The following is a 23052-nucleotide window of genomic DNA, read 5'->3' as shown; positions in this document are numbered from 1 at the left end:
TCTTTGTAACATTCATTGTTTCTCACTTTCTCTCTCTCTCTCTCTCGTTCTCATTGAGTAATCCATTAGAAGGTATTTGTGAATACAACGGGGTCTTGGAAATGCTCCAAAACGAATGTGTGTGTGTGGGTGTATATATACACAGATATATATGCAGATATATCTGCTAATATCAAAGTCTGGACTCCATGGTATCGATAAATGTGTGTGCGTGTGCGTCTGTCTGAATGTATTCCGATTGACTTCGTGGTTTAATCTTATCACAAGTTTTTCTGCTGTTGTTATTGTTATTTTCCTCTGGCAGTTCGGTAATTGTTGATGTTCACATATATATTGTTGTTCGATATTTGTATGGGTTGGTGCTGATATTTTTTGTTTTTTATTGTTGTCGTTGTAGAAATAATTGATCGACTCTTAGCAAGGAGAAGAAGAAGACATACAAACACCTAAACAAAAACATCAGAGTAAACGAACACCTACAGTCACAAACAACGAACACCATTGCTCCGTCGGCCAGGCCAATTCATTTATAAGCGTTTGCCAGCGTAGAAATTACTTTCAGTCGTGCTAGATATTAACTAACTGACAGACGTTACGGATTAACGGAACGGAAGTGGAACACGGAATTCTAGAAAAAAAAAACGGAAAATCCCTCTTCATATAAATAACAAAGTGATTTGTTGCAAAAAAAGAGAAAAGAAAAAATATACCAAAACAAGAAGCTATTATTAAAATTGATATTAATCATACGCAGAGATAAATTGCCACAATTAAATATCAAAACCAAAAATAGAACAACAGTAATAATAAATCACGCAAACCTTGTATTAGAAGACAACAACAGAAAACAGTGATTTTCTCTCCGTTTTGTTTACAAGTGCCGGGCAGAGATTCAAAGCAAAAAACAAAAAAAAAACAAATAAAAATTATACACAACATAAACCCTAAAACAACAAAATTAATAGGGAAAAATCACGCAAAAAAATAATATCAACTTAGTTATGAGAACTAAATATTGTTGGGAAAATACAATTTCCACTACAAGTGTTATTTGAAATTTTTTGTCACAAGAACAACACAAAGAACAAGAGAAAAAAACACCCAAAAATTACCCATTTTATCTGGGAAACACTTCAAAACAGCAGGAAATCCTTTTAATATTACAACAAGAAAATAACAACAACAGCAACAAAACAAAAAAATTATTAGAAAAAAAAAAAAACAATACTTGAAAATATCTATAACAAGAATCAAAATAACATCAGATAAGCAGTCTATCAGTGGGTGCGTGTGTGTGAGCTCGATTTGATCGCTGGATATTTCTTTGCTGCCATCAAAATATTCACCAAAATGAAGTTAGTGTAAGTTCTAATGGTATGGTAGATTAAGTAAATTACAATAAGAGAGATGACCCTGCAATTATGAAAGGCTCAAACAATGGTAGCAATAGGCGATTGGAAGATATATTTCTTCAGAAGTATCGCCAGCGATACCTTGTAAGAAGATGTTTTTATACCCTCCACCATACATAGTTGGAGGGTATATAAAGTTGGTAATTTCGTATGTAATTCAACGAAATAATAGTTTTAGACCCAAAAAAAAATATATATATACATTCTTCATCAGCGAAAATTTTAAGACGATGTAGTCCTTTCCGTCCGTCCTTCTGTTGTAATCATGCTACAATCAAAACGAATAAATATAAAGAGCTAAAATTTTGCACAGATCTGTCTTTTGTCTGCAAGCAGGTCAAGTTCAAAGATGGGCTATATCGGTCCACGATATCGTATGGCCCCCATATAACGGTACCCTACTATATTCGGGATTTTGATGATATTAGCCACATTTTTGAATGAAATTGGCCTAAAATCCACACAAGGAGTTCTCTGTGAGTACTTTACCCCCTGTCTACATAGGCCTATGTTTTAGTATAGCACCCATATAACGCTACCCCAAAATATTCGGTATTTTGATGATATTAGCGACATTATTCACCAGAATTGTTTCGAATTTCGTATTTGAAGTTCGGAACGTTACTACAGTCTATGACAAAAATTACTTATTACCACGTCTTCGGTGTCACCAAATAGAAACACAATATTAGCCATTATTTGCACAATAAACCTGGAATCGGATTAAGGATATATGTATATGGGTGTTATATCCAAGTCTTAGCCGATCTCGAAAAAAAAATTGGCAAAGGTATCTCCGAGCTTTATAAGATATTTGATACCAAATATCATTCATGTGGAGTGCATATTACGAATGTTAGGGACTAAAAGACCAAATCGGATGAAACATATATGTGGGAGCTATGGCTATATATAAACCGATTTACACCAAATTTGATATACTTGCTTTTAGACCGAATTCGGTCGGATGTGCCAAAATTCCGATCTTTGGACTGATATTGACACTAACCCGTAATCGGTTGAAGATATATGTGGGAGCTAAATCCAAATCTGAACCGATCTTGACACAATTAGGCAGAGGTTTTTCTGAATTGTATCTGATATCTGGTACCAAATTTGGTGCACATTTACCCGAAATCTGTTGAAGATATATACGGGAGCTAAAATAAATTAAATTTTAACTGATTCTCACCAATTTCAATAGGGTTCGTCCTTGGGACAAACTAATATTTTTTTGGAAAATTTTATATCAATCGGATAATAAATTCGACCTGCATTTTGTTCACAAAAATGCATGGACAGACGGACGGAATTAAATTTCAAGTAAACTCCCCTGAAGAATAAATTAACTAAATTTGAATAGCCTCCTCTGAAGAAGTCGAAAAGACGTCCACGAAACTTTGCGAAAACAATAAAGTCAAAAGAAAATCTCTTAAAGCAGTCGAAAGTAAAATCACCTGAAGAAGTCGCCAGAAAATCTCCGGAATGAAATTCAATAGATCCAGATAGCCTAGCACTCACTATATTTCAATTTATGGAATTAATTTTGAATAAATCTAAAGGCAAGTGTTGTAGTTTCTCTAAAACTCCTTTAATCACAAAAAACAATCATGTTTTAGCTCATAAATATTTCTCCCCTAACCCTTCGGTATAAAGTTCAAACTTTCGTTCGAAATTTTTAATTTTAGCATAAAGTGTTCATGACATCGACACCAAAGTTCAATTCTATACTCATATGAGAGGATGGGAGATCAAAGACTAACTGATTCAATCAAATTCATTAATTGTTTACTTCTCATTTTTGTTTTTGGGAGCGTAATGAGTCATGAGATTTTACGATCGATGAGCGATTGTACGATTAATAATAGGTTTATCTTGAAATTATATATTAAACAACAGTTTATGACTTTTAAAATTGCACCTGCTCACTACTACACAATTTGGGATTTGTAGCTACTTTTCAATTAAAACTTTAGAATTTCAAATGAAATTAACAGCTGGAAATAAATTTATAACTCCAAAATTTTATCGAATGCGGTATTACCTTAAGGTTAAAATACATAAAAAGTTTTTTTTTTTTGGCTGCCTTAAGTCATCGGAAAGGAACAAAGGAGTTTAGGTCAAAAATCGAACTAAGTCAACCTAAAACTCCTTTGTTCACTTTTTATACCCTCCACTATAGTATGGACGGTATATTAAGTTTGTCATTCCGTTTGTAACACCTCGAAATATACATTTTAAACCCCACAAAGTATATATATTCTTGATCAGCATAAAATTCAATGTCGATTTAGCGATGTCCATCCACCTGTTCGTCTATCCGTCTGTGGAAATCACTCAAGCTTCCGAACGAATAAAAATTTATTTATAAAAAAATTATATAAATTTTGATAAAATTTTAGTCAAATGTAAATTATGTCTGCAGGACTTTTGGTATTCAAAATGAGCCATGTATGTCTAAGTTTTGGTATAACCCCCGTATAACGGTACCTCCCGATATTCGGTACTTTGTTGATTTTAGCGACATAATTCCCCGGAATTTTTTCAAATTTGGATTTGATGTTCGTAATGGGAACTACAGTCTGATGCAGAAAATTGTTTATGCAGGTCCAGGTCTTCGTATAGGCCTCATATATCAGTACCACCCTATATTCGGTATTTTGACGATTTTAGGTACAATAATCACCGAAATTGTTTGAGATGCAGTATTTGAAGTTCGTAATGGATGCTACAGCCTGTGACAGAAATAGTCTATGCAGGTCCAGGTTTTCATATAGGTCCGGATAATCCAAAATATTGGATATCTTTGAACAAAGTAAAGACATAGAAGTATAAAGATAGGACAAGATAAATAAAGATAAAGAGAAAAAATAAAAAAAAAATAAAGAGAAAACATGTTCCCATCTCTGCAGTGGAATTCTCTAACTCATTTTTTTTGTGTTAACGACAAATATCGTTTAAATTAAAACGCATTTAATTTCTGTAATTAACGAATTTTTCGGTAATTAACAAAATTTTATTAATTTAGATTTTTCATACATAAGTTTGAGTTTGAATTTTACCGATATCTGTCGGTAACTCATTATATTAAGCCATTCTATGATGCCAGCTGCTTTTGTGTCATCACATGTATGCCCTTCATTCTACAAATGCTTCTCCTAAAAAGGAACTTTCATACCATATGATATCAAACCTTCCAACATGTGCTAAACGATTTTGTGGATTTCTTCTCATAAAAATGTAGTTTTTTTTTAAATAAACCCATATATTATATTGGAAATGTGAAAGACAAAATGCTTTACAGCTCTCAAATACACCCCAAATCCGAATTGCTGTAAAATACTTGATTACCATTGATTAGTATGCCGATCGATCGGTGCTAATTTCGTGAAACAGTTTCTTTGCCACCCACAACTTGTTAATAAAAGTCATCGTTTAAATAAAAAAAAAAAAACAGGCACAGTTTCACAACTGATGTGGAGAACTAAAAAATAGAAACAAAAAAATGGAAGAGGTATAAAAGGCTCTGTATTGCTACTTGTTGCCAAGTTGTAAAAACTCACAGACATGGGCTACTAGCAATGGAGGTCTCTCCCCACTCTCCCTCACACACACATATACATATAGGCAAGGCGTGTGTGCTGTAAGTTCAATATTAATTAAATTATGATTTATAACTGGCATTAGGCGATAATAACAATAATAATAACAATACCATTTCGGGAAACTATTTTCGTATTGGAAATAATATTTGAAAATGATACAAAAAGAAAAAAAAAAGAAATTGATAAAATAGAGATCATGAAATATGTATTGTCCCTGAACTAAAGACAACATTACAGTGCAATAAACCTCAGGGGATTAAAGGAACACCTAAAGCTTTGTTCCAGAACTATAAAAATGTAAAATTTTATACTACAATAACCGATTTACTCGGAAAAATTTGTAAAACTAGGAGATAAAAGGGATCACATTTCAATGCCAAAGCCAAACTCGTACACTTCGTATAATTTAAAGTATTTGTAGATATTAATATTCTGTGTGCATTCCTTTACTTTTTTACCATTTGTAGCCTATTTGGCATAGTTTTTCGCAAAAGCTATGTTCAATTTTTTGCCATTCTTCCAACAAAACTTTCTTCAAATCTTAGTTGCAGGATATGATATGTTGGCAGATTTTTCCATTGAGATAGCTCCATAAATTCTCTATGAAATATATGACTGGACTCTGGGCTGGTGTATCCATGACGTGGGGACAATTATATAGGCAGCCATGACAGCACTTTATAAGCCTTGTGTTTCGGATCATTGTCTTCATAAAAATAATAATCTTCGCCAAGGCAGAGCTTTTCCTTACAGAGTGGCAAACTTTCTTTCTAAATGTTAAGGTACATAGTCTGATCCATAGTACCCTCAATAAAATGCAATACACCAGGTCCCGAGGCCGAGAATGAACCCCACGCCATTACTGACTCACAATCGTGCTTCAATGTAGGCTTCATATTTTTGGCAAGAAGCGCTCCATTTGCCGCTTCCATACATAAGGTCTGTCATCTGAACCAAAAAGGTTGAATTTGATCTCGTCCCTGAACAGCACATTCTTCCAACAAGAAAAATCTTTTGATATGTGCTCCTTGGCTTGGATCGCAATCTTACTTCTTGATTTCGCTTGCTGATTAGAGGTTTATGTCTAGCTCTTCTTCCATTGTAATTCAACTTATGCAGTATATTTCTTATTGTTTGAGGGCAACATACTTTTCCCAAATCCTTTTCAGCAATTTTTGGGAGCTTCGGTGCACTCAAAAATGGATCCTTATTGATCTGGCGTAAAATATACTTCTCATAATTCAAGGTAAATAATTTATTATTTATCGTTTTTTTTTTTTTCTTATTTTCTACACATCCATTTGTTTTGAAACGTTTTATGATGTACTGAACTGTAGATCGGCTTCTATTAACAATCTCAGATATCTCACTTAGCGATTTATGGTTTTTGTAATGTTTAATTATTAAATTTCTCACTTCATCGATATCTTCCCATTTTTTTATTTTTTTTTTTTTAATATTTAGCTTTTAGACTTCACCAAATGCATTTTCCAACAATCACGTGAAGTTGGACGCAGTTTGAAACAAGGTTGCCGTATAAATGTAAACTGTAAGAGTTTAGCTTTTGCATAGAAATTAGCTGAGATTTAGAATAAATGCCATTGCTTTTTTAAATAAATAAAAAAAAAAAAAAACAGTAAACATTTGTTCTACGGCTAGTTCTAGTACCCTAGACACTAATAAGAAATGTAGGTTTCTTCTGGTAAATAATAATCATAAATTGCATGAAAGCAAATTGTTTGCTAAGTCTACGAGTTTCTCTTGGAGTTGTTGTATTCCCAGAATTGCTGCATTTATGCTAGGAACACAATTGGAGCGAACGACGAATTTTTTCGCGGCGTATGTTCGTCGTCAAAAATAAAACACATATGTGTATATGGAAGTGCACACAATCACGGCACCGGCGAAAATTTCGTCGGTCGCCGCGAACTCAATTAGCTTTATTTCTATTTCATACGCCGGCGACCGGCGAACAAAACAGTACAAGGTGGCCATACTTGTACGGATTTTATGTGTTTTAGTAAATTACTTTTTAGTTACTTTTTACTTTAAAATTTCTTATGGTCACTCTACTATCTGTTACTCGTATAAAAAAAAACATAATTAATTTGTTTATTTATTTGTGTACTTGCGCCTGAGTGAAGATGGATATCAGTGAATTTATAATAGAGAAGATGGACATAAGTGAAATTATAATAGAGAACGTAAAGAATTATGTGTTCTTGTATAATTCATTGTAGTCAACAAATGAGCAAAAAGTAAACAACTTCATCAGCTGTTTTATAATTTCGTCGGTATTGTGTTCCATACGACGAATTTTCGCGGCTCATTTTGTCGCCGCGTAGGGCGAAATTCGTCGTTCGCTCCAATTGTGTTCCTAGCATTACGTATTCGCTCACAAGTAGGGACACGTAAGTCGTCTTTCGCCCAATTGACTTTTAGCTTGGAAAGGACAAGTAGGGACACGTAAGTCGACTTTTGCCTAATTGGCGTTTGGCATTAAAAAGTTGAAGTGAACTTTTGCCTGTGGTGAACACATCGTCAAATCGATTTGAGATCAAAGATATTGGTCGAGCTTTCGTTCCCTGGTTTTTGTATAGAAAAACACCTTTCAAAAAGTATACACGGGGTCCAATAGATCTTCTAAAGATTTGAGACATATCTAAGATCTCCTCTTCCACGCTTAGAAAACATATGAAAATTCTTTTATGTATAGTCCTATGGAAGACCGTCCATTTTAGAATATATATCAAAGATGTTTTACTCATAGAAACCCAATGGAATTTCTTCTCCCTACGGAATGTCTTACATAAACTTATTTCTCTTTTCTCGGAAACTTTCCTCAAAAATTTCATTTCTTTTGTATGTGTATTCGTGTGTGTCTCTGGGTTTATTCCTCTTTAATAAATTAGAACACACAAAAAAAAATGTGGAATCTAAATGCGATAACTCTATCGAACAAGAGTTTAGACTAAACACTTAACAAAAACGATCCCGCTACTTTGATAATTATTTTCTAGTTTTTCGAGGCAATCAACAAATAACATTTTGTTAATGGAAAGTCCAGAGCAACTCTGTTTTTTTGAAGTTTTCAACAAAATGCTGAAAAATTTCAATGACAGTCAAAACGATTCGTTAAATGATTGATGACTTAAATTTATTATCAAAATCAAAGAGGTGACATTTATCAAAGACACTGTCTTTTGGGTGAGAGGGGAAGAATATGAATTTTTTGTCAAAGGACTGACTCATGAAATTTTACCTTTTTTTTAAGGGTCATAAATTCAAAATTGGTAAATCAATGACTTTGGAAAAATATAAATTGGCGCTCTCGCTCTCTCTCCCTCTCCAGAAAATATGTCGATTATCTTTACGACATCAAATACATATCGACATATTTGACAATACATTCGTATTATTGATAATGTGGCGTCTTAGGCCGGCCGTATCAACACCGCCTTCACCTTCAACAGCAACAACAACGACAATGGCCAACAACAATTTATAAGACAAACATTTTCAGAAAATATTTAAGGGAAGGTGTGTGTGGGACGGTTGGGTGGGTTTGCCATGGGTGTTATCTTTATAACATCGGTAGTTATTGGTGAAGGTGTGAAATATTGTTAGAAAAAGAAAATTTGCCACCTTTGTCAATAATGGACATCACGTGAGGAGGGGTGTTATCAAATCTGAATCCTATAAAATTTTGTGATTCCATGTAAATTACACGTTTCGTCTATAAATCGCATAGACAATTGGGTTATCGATGATAAGACTTGATTTCTATAAAGTATATGATCCACTGAGAAAGTCCAATAAAATAAACTAGTTCGATATGGTAATAAAAGTGGTACATTTCTGGATGAATGTATTTTGGCACAGAAGTAAAAACCTAATTCAGCAAATAAATCCAGATAATGAGGATTAATCGGTACACAAATTTATATGTAAATGCGCTATAAGAAACCGAAAATTGTTGGTGAATTTATTTTCACCTTCCATGGCAGAAGAATACAGGTAGATGCATCAACGCTTGGGAATATTGACATGTCAAAAATATTAAATGTTCTATCAAATACAAGTAGATTTTTATATGTTTTCTTATACGACGTCATTTGGAGGTTATTATAATTCGCGTTTTTCAACAATATTTGCCAATTTAAATAATTTTTCATTCAACATTTTCAATTGCAAAATTGGTTTGACAGTTCATTGTCCCAGCAGCTTTGTCGATGCATCTATATATTCTTCTACCATGTTACCTTAGAAGAATTGTATTACGGATTTAGTTAACCCAAAAGTAAAAAATCTCAGACGATTTGAAATGTCAATTCCATTCAAAATTTTCTTAAATAAGGCTTAACAGAAAAAAAGGTCCAATGTAAACATACTATTACTATGCCAGAGTGAACTTTCGAAAGTAGAGAAATATTTTTTTTACTCTCCCGAAGGATCTAACTGAGGAAGAGTATGCTTGTGGAGGCTTAATGAAAAGATGTCAGGCTTTGGCTTACACATTTGAATAAACTAAGCCATATCATTTGAAAGGGCCAAACGTGCCTTATCGAAAAAAAACGTTTTATACCCTTGGTATCTTTGAACCAAATCCGTTTCAGGACATATGGAGTCGATCTAACGATGTCCGTCCGCCCGTCCGTGTGTCTGGTTGCTGGTGCGCAAGGGAGTGTCCGATTTGGTCCACACTTGGTACATCGCAAAACTATTGTCAAACTTAAATCGATTTCGAAGATGGGCAATATCGGTCCACTCCTTTTGATACCTCCCCCACAAAAGCTCAAAATGTTGATAGAATGAGAAAGGATAATTCGATTTTGCCCTAACCTTCCAAATCCTAATATATGCATTAGTGCTAGGTCTGGAGCGAAAATGGACAATATCGATCCACTTCATCAAGTACCTCCCCCACAAAGGGTCAAAATTTGAATATTCATGAAGCTCATAAAACGAGAAATTAACATCCAATTCCATTTAGACATTTCAATATTTCAATCAACACAAGATCTTTTATAAAGATGGTAGAGATCAGACAATTTCTCCTGGTACCTCCTCCACATAGGATTCTAAATTTTGAAAAAACAAAACGCTCAAAGAAACCGAAATACGCATCCAACTCGCTTCAAATTTCACACATACAAACATTTTTGCTAACACAAGATCTATTGTGAAGATGATATATATCTGCGAACCCTTTTTGGTACCTCACCCACAAAAGGTCAAAATTTTCAATACTTTTATCTGTCATAGTTTGGAAACAAGTCAGCGATTCTTTAAAACTTGCTATATCTAAATATTTCTCTCAACCAGAAACCTGAGATGAAATTTATGATTTCTCACCAAATTAGATATAAATGTTAGATTTTCTCGTAATTTAGTCCATACCAATATTTTCATCTGTATCAGTATTATGAAGTATGAAAATGGAATACTTCGGTCGTCTATATCTGACCCACATTTTCTAAAAATTATCACATATCTCATATTAAGTGAAGGAAGAAGGAGTCGATATAATCCAAACCTGGCATGTCGCAACAATTTATATCATATTTATTTAGGTCCGATACGAAATGGTTAATATTGGCCCATTCCTTCGGAACCTACTCCATAGAGGGTCAATAATTTGAAAAATCTTAACTGAAGTCAAAATAATAATCCAACATTGGCTGAAGGTATACATCTATACACTGATACTTTTTATACCCTCCACCTTGGAAAGGAGGGTATATTAACTTTGTCATTCCGTTTGTAACATCCTTAAATATTCGTCGTAGACCCCATAAAGTATATATATTCATAATCAGCATAAAATTCTAAGTCGATTTAACGATGTCCGTCTGTCTGTCTGTCTGTCTGTCTGTCTGTCCGCCTGTCTGTCTGTTGAAATCACGATACAGCCCACATTATTTGACGTAGAGCGCCAAAATTTAGCAGAGCAATTGGTATTGTGTCTAGGATGGTTGGTATTGAAAATGAGATATATCGGTCCACGTTCTGGTATAGTCCCCATATAACGGTACCTCCCGATATTCGGTATTTTGATGAATTATGCCACATTATTTAACGGATTTGTCTGAAAATTGGTATTTGTAGGTCATAACAGGTCCCTGTATGTGTGGCAAAACATAGCATGTATAGGTCCACGTTTTGGTATAGCCTTCATATAATGGTACCTCCCGATATTCGATATTTTGATTATTTTTGCCACAGTTTTTAACGGATTTGTCTAAAAATTGGTATTTGTTGGTCATAATGAGTTCCAGCTCCGGTGGCGAAACATTGCATGTATGGGTCCATAATTTGGTATAGCCCCCATATAACGGTACCTCCCGATATTCGGTATTTTGATGGTTCTTGCAACATTTTTTCACTGATTTGTGTAAAAATTGGTATTTGTGAGTCATAATGGGTCCTAGTTCGTGTGGCGAAACATTGTATGTATAGGTCCACGTTTTGGTATAGTCCCCATATAACGGTAGCTCCCAATATTCGGTATTTTGATGATTTTTGACTGATTTTTTCACGAATTTCACTGAAAATTTGGTAGTTGTAGATCATAATGGGTCCCAGTTCGTGTGGCGAGTCATTGTAATTATAGGTCCACGTTTTGGTATAGCCCCCATATAACGGTACCTCCCGATATTCGGTAATTTGATGATTTTTGCCCCTTTTTTCACGTATTTGTCTGAAAATTGGTATTTGTAGGTCATAATGGGTTCTAGCTCCGTTGGCGGAACCTTGCATGTGTAGGTCCACGATTTGGTAGAGCCCCCATATAACGGTACCTCCCGATATTCGGCATTTTAATGGTTTTTGCCACATTTCTTCTAATGTTTCCTTTACCCTAAGGTGGAGGGTATTAAAAGTTTGGCCCGGCCGAACTTAATGTTTTTTTACTTGTTTTTCTTTATTTCGTGAACTGTGAATTTCACAAAAGCTTTCCACTTTACGGATTATTTCGTATAATTCCTTTATAATTCTTTTTATTTATAAAACAAAACAGTATAAATAAACAAAACCGATACGGTAAAAATGCTGGTGAAAGAATTCTCTTTTTCCAGTTTCATTATGAAATTCATTTAGATGTGATATCATCCGCCAGTCCAGCAGCACCTTCAGAGATAACCTCAAGCATTTGCAATTAGCAACGAAACGAATAGACAATTACAAAGGTAATACTGGAGCAGCAAATGAGTCGGGTATTTGCCATGATTTTGAATAAGCCAAAGGAATTTTAAAGTTCCGCAAGTCATTGTAATGTTCGATATCTTATCTTGAGAAACGAGCAACACAGCAAAACATATGGAAAACAAGGAGTACATTAACCGATTGCCTGCATTAAAGAGCCACACACACACACACACACATATGTGGCTAGTGGGGCTCAGTGACTTGGACATTGTATTTCTTGTAAACGATTTTCAACGTTTTTATCTTTGACTATTTGTTTTCATTTCGATTAACTATTGCAATTTTGTAAACATGCGTGTGTGTGTGTGTGTGAAATTCTTAACCTCCTGAATGTACATAAATATGTACATATGTAATTACATTACAATGACTTTTCACAACCGAAAGAAAGAAAGAAGGAAAGAGAGAATTCCCATTTGCCCCCACAAATGAAATAAACAAAATAATTGAACTGGCTACACGTGTTTGTTCAATGATAGCACATCAAAGAGCACAAAAACTGTTAACTTAGGAATTTAGATCTTAAATTCAAATAAAAGTAATTCATGGATATCATTAGGCCGTCACATGACCACAAATAGTTTTCCGTTTGGAGAGGTCAAAAAACTTTTGTGAGAATTGCATTATACACTTATTTTAGGCACAGGTTTTTTTTTTTTTTTTTTTTTTGAATTTTTACAAACTCTAGAGGGTAACAAGATGAAAAATTACAGTGGTTTGGAAAATTGTAATGCTAGAATTCTCTAGGTATTGCACAAGCAATAATATATTAAAAATCTTTTTATAACCTCCACCCTACCGATATTCGATATTTTGACTTTTAGGGACATTATTCACCGGAGTTATTTCAAATTTCGTATTTAGAATTCTTAGTGGGTACTACAGCCTATGACGAATAATTGTCTATGCAGGTCTAGGTCTTCGTATAGGACCCATATATCAATACCTCACTTTATTCGGTATTTTGACGATTTTAGGTACAATATTCACCGAAACTGTTTGAAACTTCGTAATTAAAGTTCCTAATAGGTACTGCAGTCTGAGCTCGGGGTAAAGCCATTGAAATTCCAAAAAGTGCAAGAACTTACACCGCAACAGAAAAAAATAGACTCAAAAGAGCTAAAAAGTTGCTTCGCTTGGCGGAAAGTGGTGAACTGCAGAGTTTGGTTTTCTCCGTCTCCGATGAGACAACATTCGTTGTCCAGCCCTTTGTAAATAAACAAAACAATCGTGTTTAATTGCCACAGAGGTCAGCCACCTTCCGTTGGCCACCAGAATTCAAGCGCCGGCCATGGTGATGGTGTGGCCCACCATAACAGCCGATGGACGCTCTCCGCTCGTATTAATCGACCGTGACATCAGAATAAATGCCAAATATTATCGCGAAAATATTCTGGAGGGTGTATTAAAGCCTTGGGCACGCAAACATTTTTGCCGCAGACCTTGGACATTCCAACAGGACTCAGCACGCGCCACCCAAGAATTGTTACAAAATGAGGTTCCTCGCTTCATTTCCAGCGCAGAATGGCCACCAAAATCTCCGGATACCAATCCGTTTGACTATTGTGTCTGGAGTACTTTGGAAAGCAAGGTTGGCACTGAAAAATACCAAAGTGTCGATCACCTCAAGCAAGCGCTTCACCGGGAATGGGCCAAAATACCGCAGAGCAACATTCGGGCAGCGTGTGACGTTTTCATTGGCCATTTGAAGGCCATAATTCGTGCCAAAGGTGACCAATTCGAAAAAATTTAAACCTATATTTGATGCTATTTCCGACATATTTTGCTTCCATTCAATGAAATTTAAAAAAAAGTGTAAAAGTTATGGCGTTTGACTTTGTTGCAGTTCCTTTATCTCACCCTGTACACACATCAGAGATGGGAATCTGTTTTCTATGCAGTAAAATTTAACAGGGTAAATTACAGAAAATGCAGAGGTGGATATGGTAACTTCAAATTACTTTATCTTCTCAATCCTTTCAAAGAGATTTGTATCTCCAAGACAAAAAAAAAACTTTCTGGAAATCCTAATAAATCTCCTTTAGTTTAAATCATTTACCCAGAAATGGGGTTTACACATTTTTCAATTCCAACGTAAATAAAATGTGCAATTAATCACAACTCAATTACGATGGTAGTACGTGCCCCCACTTTTTTTAGGAAATCTACTTCGTCTGAGTTTCAACGTGACAGATAATGAGGATCACAATTAATTGAATCAAGTCAATAAATTGGAATCTAGCAATTATTTTTAGAATATCAAATCAAAATTCCAAACACATTTAATTCAGCAACAACCAACAACAACACCAAGAAAAAGACTAAAATGTGTTAAATTGCTATTAACAGCAACAATAACAAAAAAGAACCTAATATTGGTTTTTTACGCTTGACTACAGATTTGATCACGTTTAAAGGCGAACTTTTATGCCAGAGAATGCTTTACTTTATTATAATTGCTATAAAGTTCGCATTTCAATTCGTAATTGGTAAATAGAAAAAAAAAATAATTCACACCGAGCAGAGAAGCGCGTGCTTGGCTATTTGGGCGGGAGCAATAAAAAAATGTGTGATTTTTTTGGTTTCGATACATTTCAGGCCAAACGAGTAAAATAGCATCAGTCGGTTTTACAGACAGATGTATACCACCAGCTTTGAGTTATTATTATAAGTGTTTGCATTTTGTGGGTAAGGTACTAAGTAGGGTTGGTAGATATACATAATCTTCACAACAGATCTTGCGTTAGCAAAAATTTTTGAATGTGTGAAATTTGAAGAGAGTTGGATGCTTATTTCGGTTTCTTTGAGCGTTTTGGTTTTTCAAAATCTTGAACCCTATGTGGGGGAGGTAGCAGAAGAAATAGTCCGATCTCTACCATTTTTATAGCAGATCTTGTGTTGATGGAAATATTGAGATGTGCCAAGTCTGAAAGGAATCGAATGTTAATTTCGCTTTTTCTGAACTTCATGAATATTCCAAATTTTGACCCTTTGTGGGGAAGTGGTACCAGAAGGAGTGGACCGATATTTTCCATCTTCACACCAGACTTTGGGTTTGGGTAATTTAAAAACAATCGGACATTTACATCTCATTTCTTTCGAGTTATAATTATTCAAAAAGTTGACCCTTCGGAGGTACTAGAAGAAATGGTCCGATCTCTACCATCTTTATATCAGGTCCTGCGTTGATAGAAATATTGAGATGTGCCAAGTCTGAAAGGAATCGAATGTGTTTATTTGGCGTTTTATATACTTCATGGATATTCAAAATTTTGACCCTCTGTGGGGGAAGTATCAGAAGGAGTGGACCGACTCTGACATTACATTTTATAAGAGTTATAATTATTCAAAAAGTTAACCCTTCGGAGGTACTAGAAGAAATGGTCCGATCTCTACCATCTTTATATCAGATCCTGAGTTGATAGAAATATTGAGTTGTGCTAAGTCTGAATGGAATCGGATGTTAATTTCGCTTTTTCTGAACTTCATGGTTATTCCAAATTTTGACCCTTGTGGGAGAAGTACCAGAAGGAGTCGACCGATATATTCCATCTTCACACCAGACGTTGTATTAATAAAAATATTGTGATGCGTGTAATTTGAAGGCAATCCGACACTTATATCACATTTTGTAAAAGTTAAAATTATTTAAAATGTTGACCCTTTGTGGGAGAGGTACCAGAAGGAGGGGAACGATATTGCCCCGATCTCCGAACTCGATTTAAGTTTGATAATAATATTACTGTGTACTAAGTTTGAACGCGCACCAGCCAGCCAGACAGATAGATGGACGGACGGACATCGCTAAATCGACTCCAAATGTCCTGAAACGGATTTTGTCCAAAGAGACTTAAGCTGGAAATACATAAAGCGCTTATCTGACTGGCTTAAGTCATCGGCTGGCTTCTTCGTAAGTGAACAAAGGAGGTTTAGGTTGACTTAGTTCGATTTTGGCCCTAGGCTCCTTTGTTCATTTCCGAAGAAGCCAGCCAATGACTTAAGCCAGCCAGATAAGCGCTTTATGTATTTCCAGCTTTAGGGTCTAAAACCGTTATTTCCATGAGGCACGTTTTGGCCGTATCAAATGATATATACCGTTTCTCTAGCCATATGGCTGAGGGTATAAAGAGGTCTACTAAATTGTTTAATCATTAAAGGGCTTCCGGAGGAGAATATGGAGTACTCGAGCTTATATTTTTCAAAATTTATCATTTCGATATATTGCATGCGATAAACTTCATAGTTGTCAGCAATTGCAATAACGTCACTGCTAATATCTCTTCCTGGAATTGTAATTTCTGCAATGTTTTGATATTGAGAACATGTTGCCATTTTCTTGTTTTGTAGATTATTTTGATAGAGCCACAACTACCCGAGGAGCCAACTGCTATTAAATTGAATAAAAACACGTGAAAATAGTGTGTTTCTTATTTGTATTTTTTTCAATTTGAAGGCTTCTGTGGAAGTGGCAGAAACATAAAAGGACTAAAAGCATGTTTCCATTATGGCATGTTTCCATTATCCCGTAAACTTTATGCGAGTCATCACAGATCTATTTGTATTTAAATATATTTTTTCCCTTAACTGTTGCAAAAATTTGGCCTGCCGTTAAACCTCACCTTTTTTGGCATTTATACCCCAAAAGACCCCACGGAAATAAATACTTGACGTTTTATCTACATTTATCACGATTTGTTCTGTTTAGAGTTCAAAAGCAAATACTTAGCAAAAAGTATTTATTAAATTATATATAAACAGACGCCAGTGTTTTGCCATTCATTTAATGAGGATCATTAAAATTTGTTTGAACTAAAAGAGCAAAAACAAATAAAAAAAACAACAAAACATTTGCCATGGAAAATTTCATTCAAACACTCCAAAACTACAACCACCACGTCACTTCGTGTTATTTATACAGAATGACTAGGATAATTAATATTTTGTTATTATTTGATTTTCTCCCCCAAAACAATGGAGAAAACAGATACTTATTCCACTCTGCAATTCATCAAATCAACATTGACTTTGGTTTGGTGGATGGATTATTTAACAACAAATTTTCATCTGTTATTCGAAGTTATTAATAGAAAATGGAATCAAGTGGTGGATTATTTAAAATGATACAAAATATACGGTTGTGCCGCAAAAAAATCGGGAACAGAAATGTGAGTGGCGATTAAAAGATTATATTTTGTTTTACTCGATATCTTATAACACATGGTACAATTCATTTAAGGTAACATCATTTCAAATAATAATTACCAGTTCTAAATGTCTGGAATTTAATTTTTTAAATTAATTTCAACATTTTTTTTTTTTTTCAATTTTATTGAATGAAAGCTAACAAGTAAGCAAAGGCTACAGTCGAGCGGGGCCGACCGTTCAATACCCTACAACACTATAATAAACGATACAGTTTATATAGGCGAGGTACTCGAAAGAATTCCAGAAGATATTGTGACAAATTATAAAAGAATACCATCAGGTTTCGTTCTCTAATTTTCGAATAATAGCAACTTAAACTAATTTGCTCATTTCCAATTTATTGGTAGATGTTGCACGTAAATGGTCTTCCTAGATCTGGAACAAATATTTCCCAAAGACCTATAATCTCTCAGAAGTGGCAAAGATTAACAGTTATTATTCGTTTTTGACTGAAACGCATCTATATGAGATACAGACATTTGACTATATTCTTCAACGAAATCAGCGTTAACGAAGTAGTCAGAAGTGCGTCTTTCCTGTATTTGTGAATTCTCCAAAAAGTCACTGGAATGGACATTTTCGTATTTAGTCTACAAAAGTTAGCAAACTATTTCACACATTGAATATTTTTGGATGGCCATCCAAAACTGCTTGGCCTTTGCAATGTCCGGTAACCCCCCGGGAGGATCGGGCGATAATTACGACCGGCTGACAATTTTGCAGTTTTTTGGTCCATTTCAAACCCTAAATATATGGCGATCATCTCCAAAAAGAGTAGGCTTCTATTCTGACCCTCATCTTATCCCCATGCAAAAATTCGTAAGGATCGGGCCATAAATGCGATCTGTATATGATATCCTGATATCCTAACAACTTAGTTTTGTTAGCTGTAGAAATATTAACAAATGTTTAATTCAAAATGAAAATATGCCAAAAATATGACAAAATTGAAAAAAATATGAGAAAATGTTACAAAATCAATATTTTCGTCTTTAGAGAGATATTTTTATGCGATTATTTTAGACGTTTTTTCTTTCCTGCCAAGAGGCCATTCTGAATTAATGAGAACTGTCGAAATCAGTTCAGCCGTTCTCGACATATAAGAGATCTTTCAAACATATCCTCTTCGATAGACATATATATCGCACATATTTTGCTATGTATCCGATTTGTTGGATGCTAACATCAATGTAAAGGTCAGAAGTAACCTTGTCATGGCTTTGTGATTTCGCCGGGATTTAAAATATTCGCGGTTTAATGAAAAATTTTGCATTTTTTCAACACAAAATATATGGTCTGTTTTACCCGCTAAATATTATCCGATGACCACCCAAATTGGTATGGTTGTTCCCTGCCCTAAACTCTGACTACATGCGAAATTCCGCGTCGATTGGTCTATAATTGCGACCTGTATAGCTACTGCAAAATCCGACATTTTTTTAGTATTTGGTCCATTTCAACCCCTAAACATTTGGCGATCTTCTCTAAAAGAAATAGGCTTCTATTCTGACCCTATCCCCACCTCCATTCTAAATTTCGTGAAGATCGGGCCATAATTGCGACCTGTAGAGTGATTACAAATTAACATGGACAGACGGACAGACGGACAGACGGACGGACGGACATACATAGCTAGATCGACTCAGCTCGGCGAGCTAGGAAGATACATATATACTTCCTATATGGGAAACCAATATTTCGAGGTGTTACATAAATTCTGGCCCAATCAAACTTATAATACCCCCAACACATAGTGTTGTAGGGTATAAAAATGTCGGAAATAGCATCAAATTTTAACATACGTTTAGATTTGTTTGAATTGATCACCTTTGGCACGAAGTATGGCCTTCAAACGGCTAATGAAACCGTCACACGCTGCTCTGCGGTGAGGTGATCGACACTTTGGTATTTTTTAGTGCCAACCTTGCTTTCCAAAAGATTTTGGTGGCCATTGTGCGCTGGAAATGAAACGAGGAACCTTATTTTGTAACCATTCTTATGCGATGGTGCTGAGTTCTGTTGGAATGTCCAAGGTCTGCGGCCAAAATGTTTGTGTGCCTAAGTCTTTAATACACCCAGAATATTTTCGCGATAATATTCGGCATTTATTCTGATGCCACGGTCGATTAATACGAGCAGAGGGCGGTGACCAACCGAAGGTGCACATTTTCAGCTGACCTCTTTGGCAAATAAATACGATTATTTTGTTTGTTTACAAACTGCTGGAAAACGAATGTTTTCTCATCGGAGAAAACCAAAGTCGGCAGTTCACCACTTTCGGCCAAGCGAAGCAACTCGTTAGCTCTTTTGAGTCTATTTTCTCTCTGTTGCGGTGTAAGTCCTTGCACTTTTTGGAATTTCAATGGTTTTACCCCGAGCTCATCAAATTCTATATTTGCCGAATGGAATATTGCGATATGTTCAGCTCACGAGCCATTTTTCGGCCACTGCGACGCGGGTTTTGATGAAGTTGTTTCTTTACTCTTCGAACCATTTCTGCTGATGTTGCAGTTTTCTTCCGTCCACTTCCATGACATCGGGCTACGCTACAGGTTTACCGTGATGGTAACGAGAGATGGTACGAGACACATAAGATTTATTCACATTTGAATGCTGAAATGCTCTAACGATAGCCACTTGTGGTTTTCCAGCCAAATATAAAGAAATCACACTATCACGCTTAAATTCGATCACGAATAACTTTTTTTCTGGAAAAATCTCACCAAAATGCCTTTGTACGCTTGTAAACAATATAATGACCTGTCATTATATTGTTTACAAGCGTAACAGCTGTCGTACGAGTGGCTTAGAAATGACAGCAGTCTGAAGTTGGTTGCAGTTTTTTCTTCTCACCCTGTACATAAACGTACTTTTATTATTGCAAAAGGTACAGGTACATTAAGGGACAAGCTTAAGTCAATTGGCATTTTATGTATTCTCACCTTTAAGGATTTAGAGATTAAAGCTTAAATCGTGACTTCGGCGTGAAAATACAACACTGGTGTCAGCTGCAAGTATCAACAGCTTTGTTCTGTATTTATCAAGTTACCGGTTGACTTTTTTCGTAAAAGAACATGAAAATAGGGCGAACTAGTTTGAATAAAGGGCCGAAATTGAATTAAGTCAACCTAATTAATATGTTCTTCTTTGAATAGGAAATTTTAATTCGAGGATTTGTATTAGTTTCTAAATTGTTTAATTATAAATTTTTAAGGATATATTAAAATTTAGTAAAAGTTGTTTGCAAATTTATTAATATCCACCCTCCATTTATTCTCTCCTTACAGAATATTTCGTTGCTTAAGACAATCGAAAAATCACGCAAGTGAAAAGAGTGCAACCGACAAGGAGTTGCAGCGCAAATCAAGCGCCATTCCCAAGAATTTTCCAGAGGCTGTAAAAATTCTACTCTTGGGCACCGCCGAGTCGGGCAAGACCACAATAATCAAACAAATGCGAATATTACACATTAATGGCTACACAGATGAGTAAGTACAAATATCTTATCTCACCGAAAAATGTATCCATAATTTTCAATTTAATTTTTTCGATTTCACAGTGAACGTCGTGACAATATACCGGAAATTTATCAAAATATTCACGAGTCAATTTATCAATTGGTGCAACATATGTCCATACTGGGTCTGGAGTATCAAAGTTGTGCCAGCAAACACAGTGCAGCCTATATTCTGTCAATGGGCGATACGGCTCCCGAATACATGAATGAGGTAAGTTTCCAAAACAAAGAGTAAAGTTCACACGAAAAAAAAAACTTTCATAATTCGGTTTGAAGATAAACGCCCCGGTAATGAAATATGAAAAGCGTAATGATAAGCGAAGAATGTTTAATGAATTTATATGACCTTTGTCTATAAAAATTTATCTTGAAATTCCTTGTTTAACAAAGACAAGCAAATAAAAGAAAATGGTGGCAATGGGATTTTGAAACCCAAAGAAATTGACATAATTTAATGTAGGTTCTCTAATTTTATTACTCACGGACGGCTTCCCGCCAGGAATGGGAACTGGATTTAGCTGACACAGCTGATCAACTATATGAGAATGGTAAAATTAAAAAAGCAAATTCATTTCAAATAAGACTATCCATCTCTGTATTTTCTGTAATTTACCTTGTCAAATTTCACTGAAAAAAGGTTCCCATCTCTGAATTTTTGTGTCTACAATGGATTTTGTAAACATACATTTTGACAATGAGAAGTTGTCAAATTAACAGTTTTAACAAAACGTAAACAAATTTTGAAATTTCGTCTGGTTGGTGTAAAGGCTAAAACAGATCGAAGCTTAAATAGTTAAGGTGAGAATACATAAAACCCTTTTTTTTTGACTGACTTAAGCCATCGACTGGCTCTTTGTAAAAGAACAAGAGAGCACAGGGCCAAATTCGATCTAAGTCAACCTAAAACTCCTTTGTTAATCCACGAAGAAGCCAGCCGATGACTCTCACCTTTACTTCGGCTTGAAAATACAACACTTATCATTTTTGGCTGCACGAAACGTGGAAATACAACACTGTTATCAGCTACAAGTGGCAACAGAGTTGTATTTTCACGCCGAAATCACGATTTAATCTTTGATCTGTTTTATCTGTCCGTCTGTTGTAATTACGCTAGAGTCAAAACGAATTAAGATAGGAAGCTAAAAATTTTGCACAAATCTCTCTTTTGTTTGCAGCCAGGTCACATTCACACGATATCGTATAGCCCCCATATAACGGTACCCCCGTTATTCGGTGTTTTGATGATTGAGCCAAATTTTCAATGAAATTGTCTGAAAATTCAGAAAAGGAGTTCCTTCTGAGTACCTTACCTCCTGGAAGAGTATTGTATATATAGGTCTACGACATCGTACAGGCCCCATATTCGGTATTTTGATGATTTTAGCTAAATTTTTCAACGGAATTGTCTAAAAATCCATACTAGAAGGTCTGTCTAAGTACTTTATCTCCTGGAAGAGAAATGTCTATATAGGACCACGTCCTCGTATAGCCCCCATATAATGATACCTCCCTATTTCGGTGATGATTTAAGCGACATTGTTCACCGGAATTGTTTCAAATTTGGTATTTGAAGTAATGGATACTACAGCATATGACAAAATATTGAGTACGCAGACCCACGTCTTCGTATAGCCCCCATATAACTGTACCTCCGGATATTCGGTATTTTGACGATTTTAGTGACATTATTCACCTGATTTGCTTAAAATTTCGTATTTAGAATTCGTAATGGGTACTACAGCCTATGACAGAAAATTGTCTTTGCAGGTCCAGGTCTTCGTATAGGCCCCACATATCAGTACCTCCCTTTATTTGGTATTTTGACGATAGTAGATAGAATATTCACCGAACTTGTTTGAAATTTCGTATTTGAACTTCCTAATAGGTACTACAGCCTGTGAGAGAAAATTTTCTATGCACGTCTTCTTATAGGCCCCATATATCAGCACCTCCCTATTTTCGGTATTTTGATGATTTTAGCGACATTATTCACCGGAATTGTTTCAAATTTGTATTTTAAGTTCTCAATAGATACTACAGCCTAAGACCGTCAATTGTCTATGCAGACCCAAGTCTTCGTATAGCCCCCATATAACTGTACCTCCGG

General features: G+C 35.3%; 1 protein-coding gene across 2 annotated transcripts in view; it reads left to right on the top strand.

Moving 5' to 3' along the window:
• The first annotated feature begins 495 nt into the window (after window positions 1-495).
• LOC101897311 (guanine nucleotide-binding protein G(f) subunit alpha) overlaps window positions 496-23052 on the top strand; it is a 31401-nt gene continuing 8844 nt past the window's right edge. Inside the window, exons 1-3 of one of the 2 annotated variants that reach the window (XM_005189306.4) lie at window positions 496-1355; window positions 20716-20916; window positions 20988-21156. In XM_005189306.4, the coding sequence (XP_005189363.1) occupies window positions 1351-1355; window positions 20716-20916; window positions 20988-21156 (375 nt within the window). In that variant the 5' untranslated portion in view covers window positions 496-1350. Of the gene's footprint in view, window positions 1362-20715; window positions 20917-20987; window positions 21157-23052 lie in introns of both variants that reach the window. The other variant, XM_005189305.4, reaches the window with a different exon arrangement.

This window comes from Musca domestica, unplaced genomic scaffold (assembly GCF_030504385.1).
Source record: "Musca domestica strain aabys unplaced genomic scaffold, Musca_domestica.polishedcontigs.V.1.1 29, whole genome shotgun sequence".
Classification (NCBI taxonomy): Eukaryota; Metazoa; Arthropoda; class Insecta; order Diptera; family Muscidae; genus Musca; species Musca domestica.
Note: the sequence above shows the minus strand (reverse complement) of the source record. Positions and strands in the feature narration are given on the sequence as shown.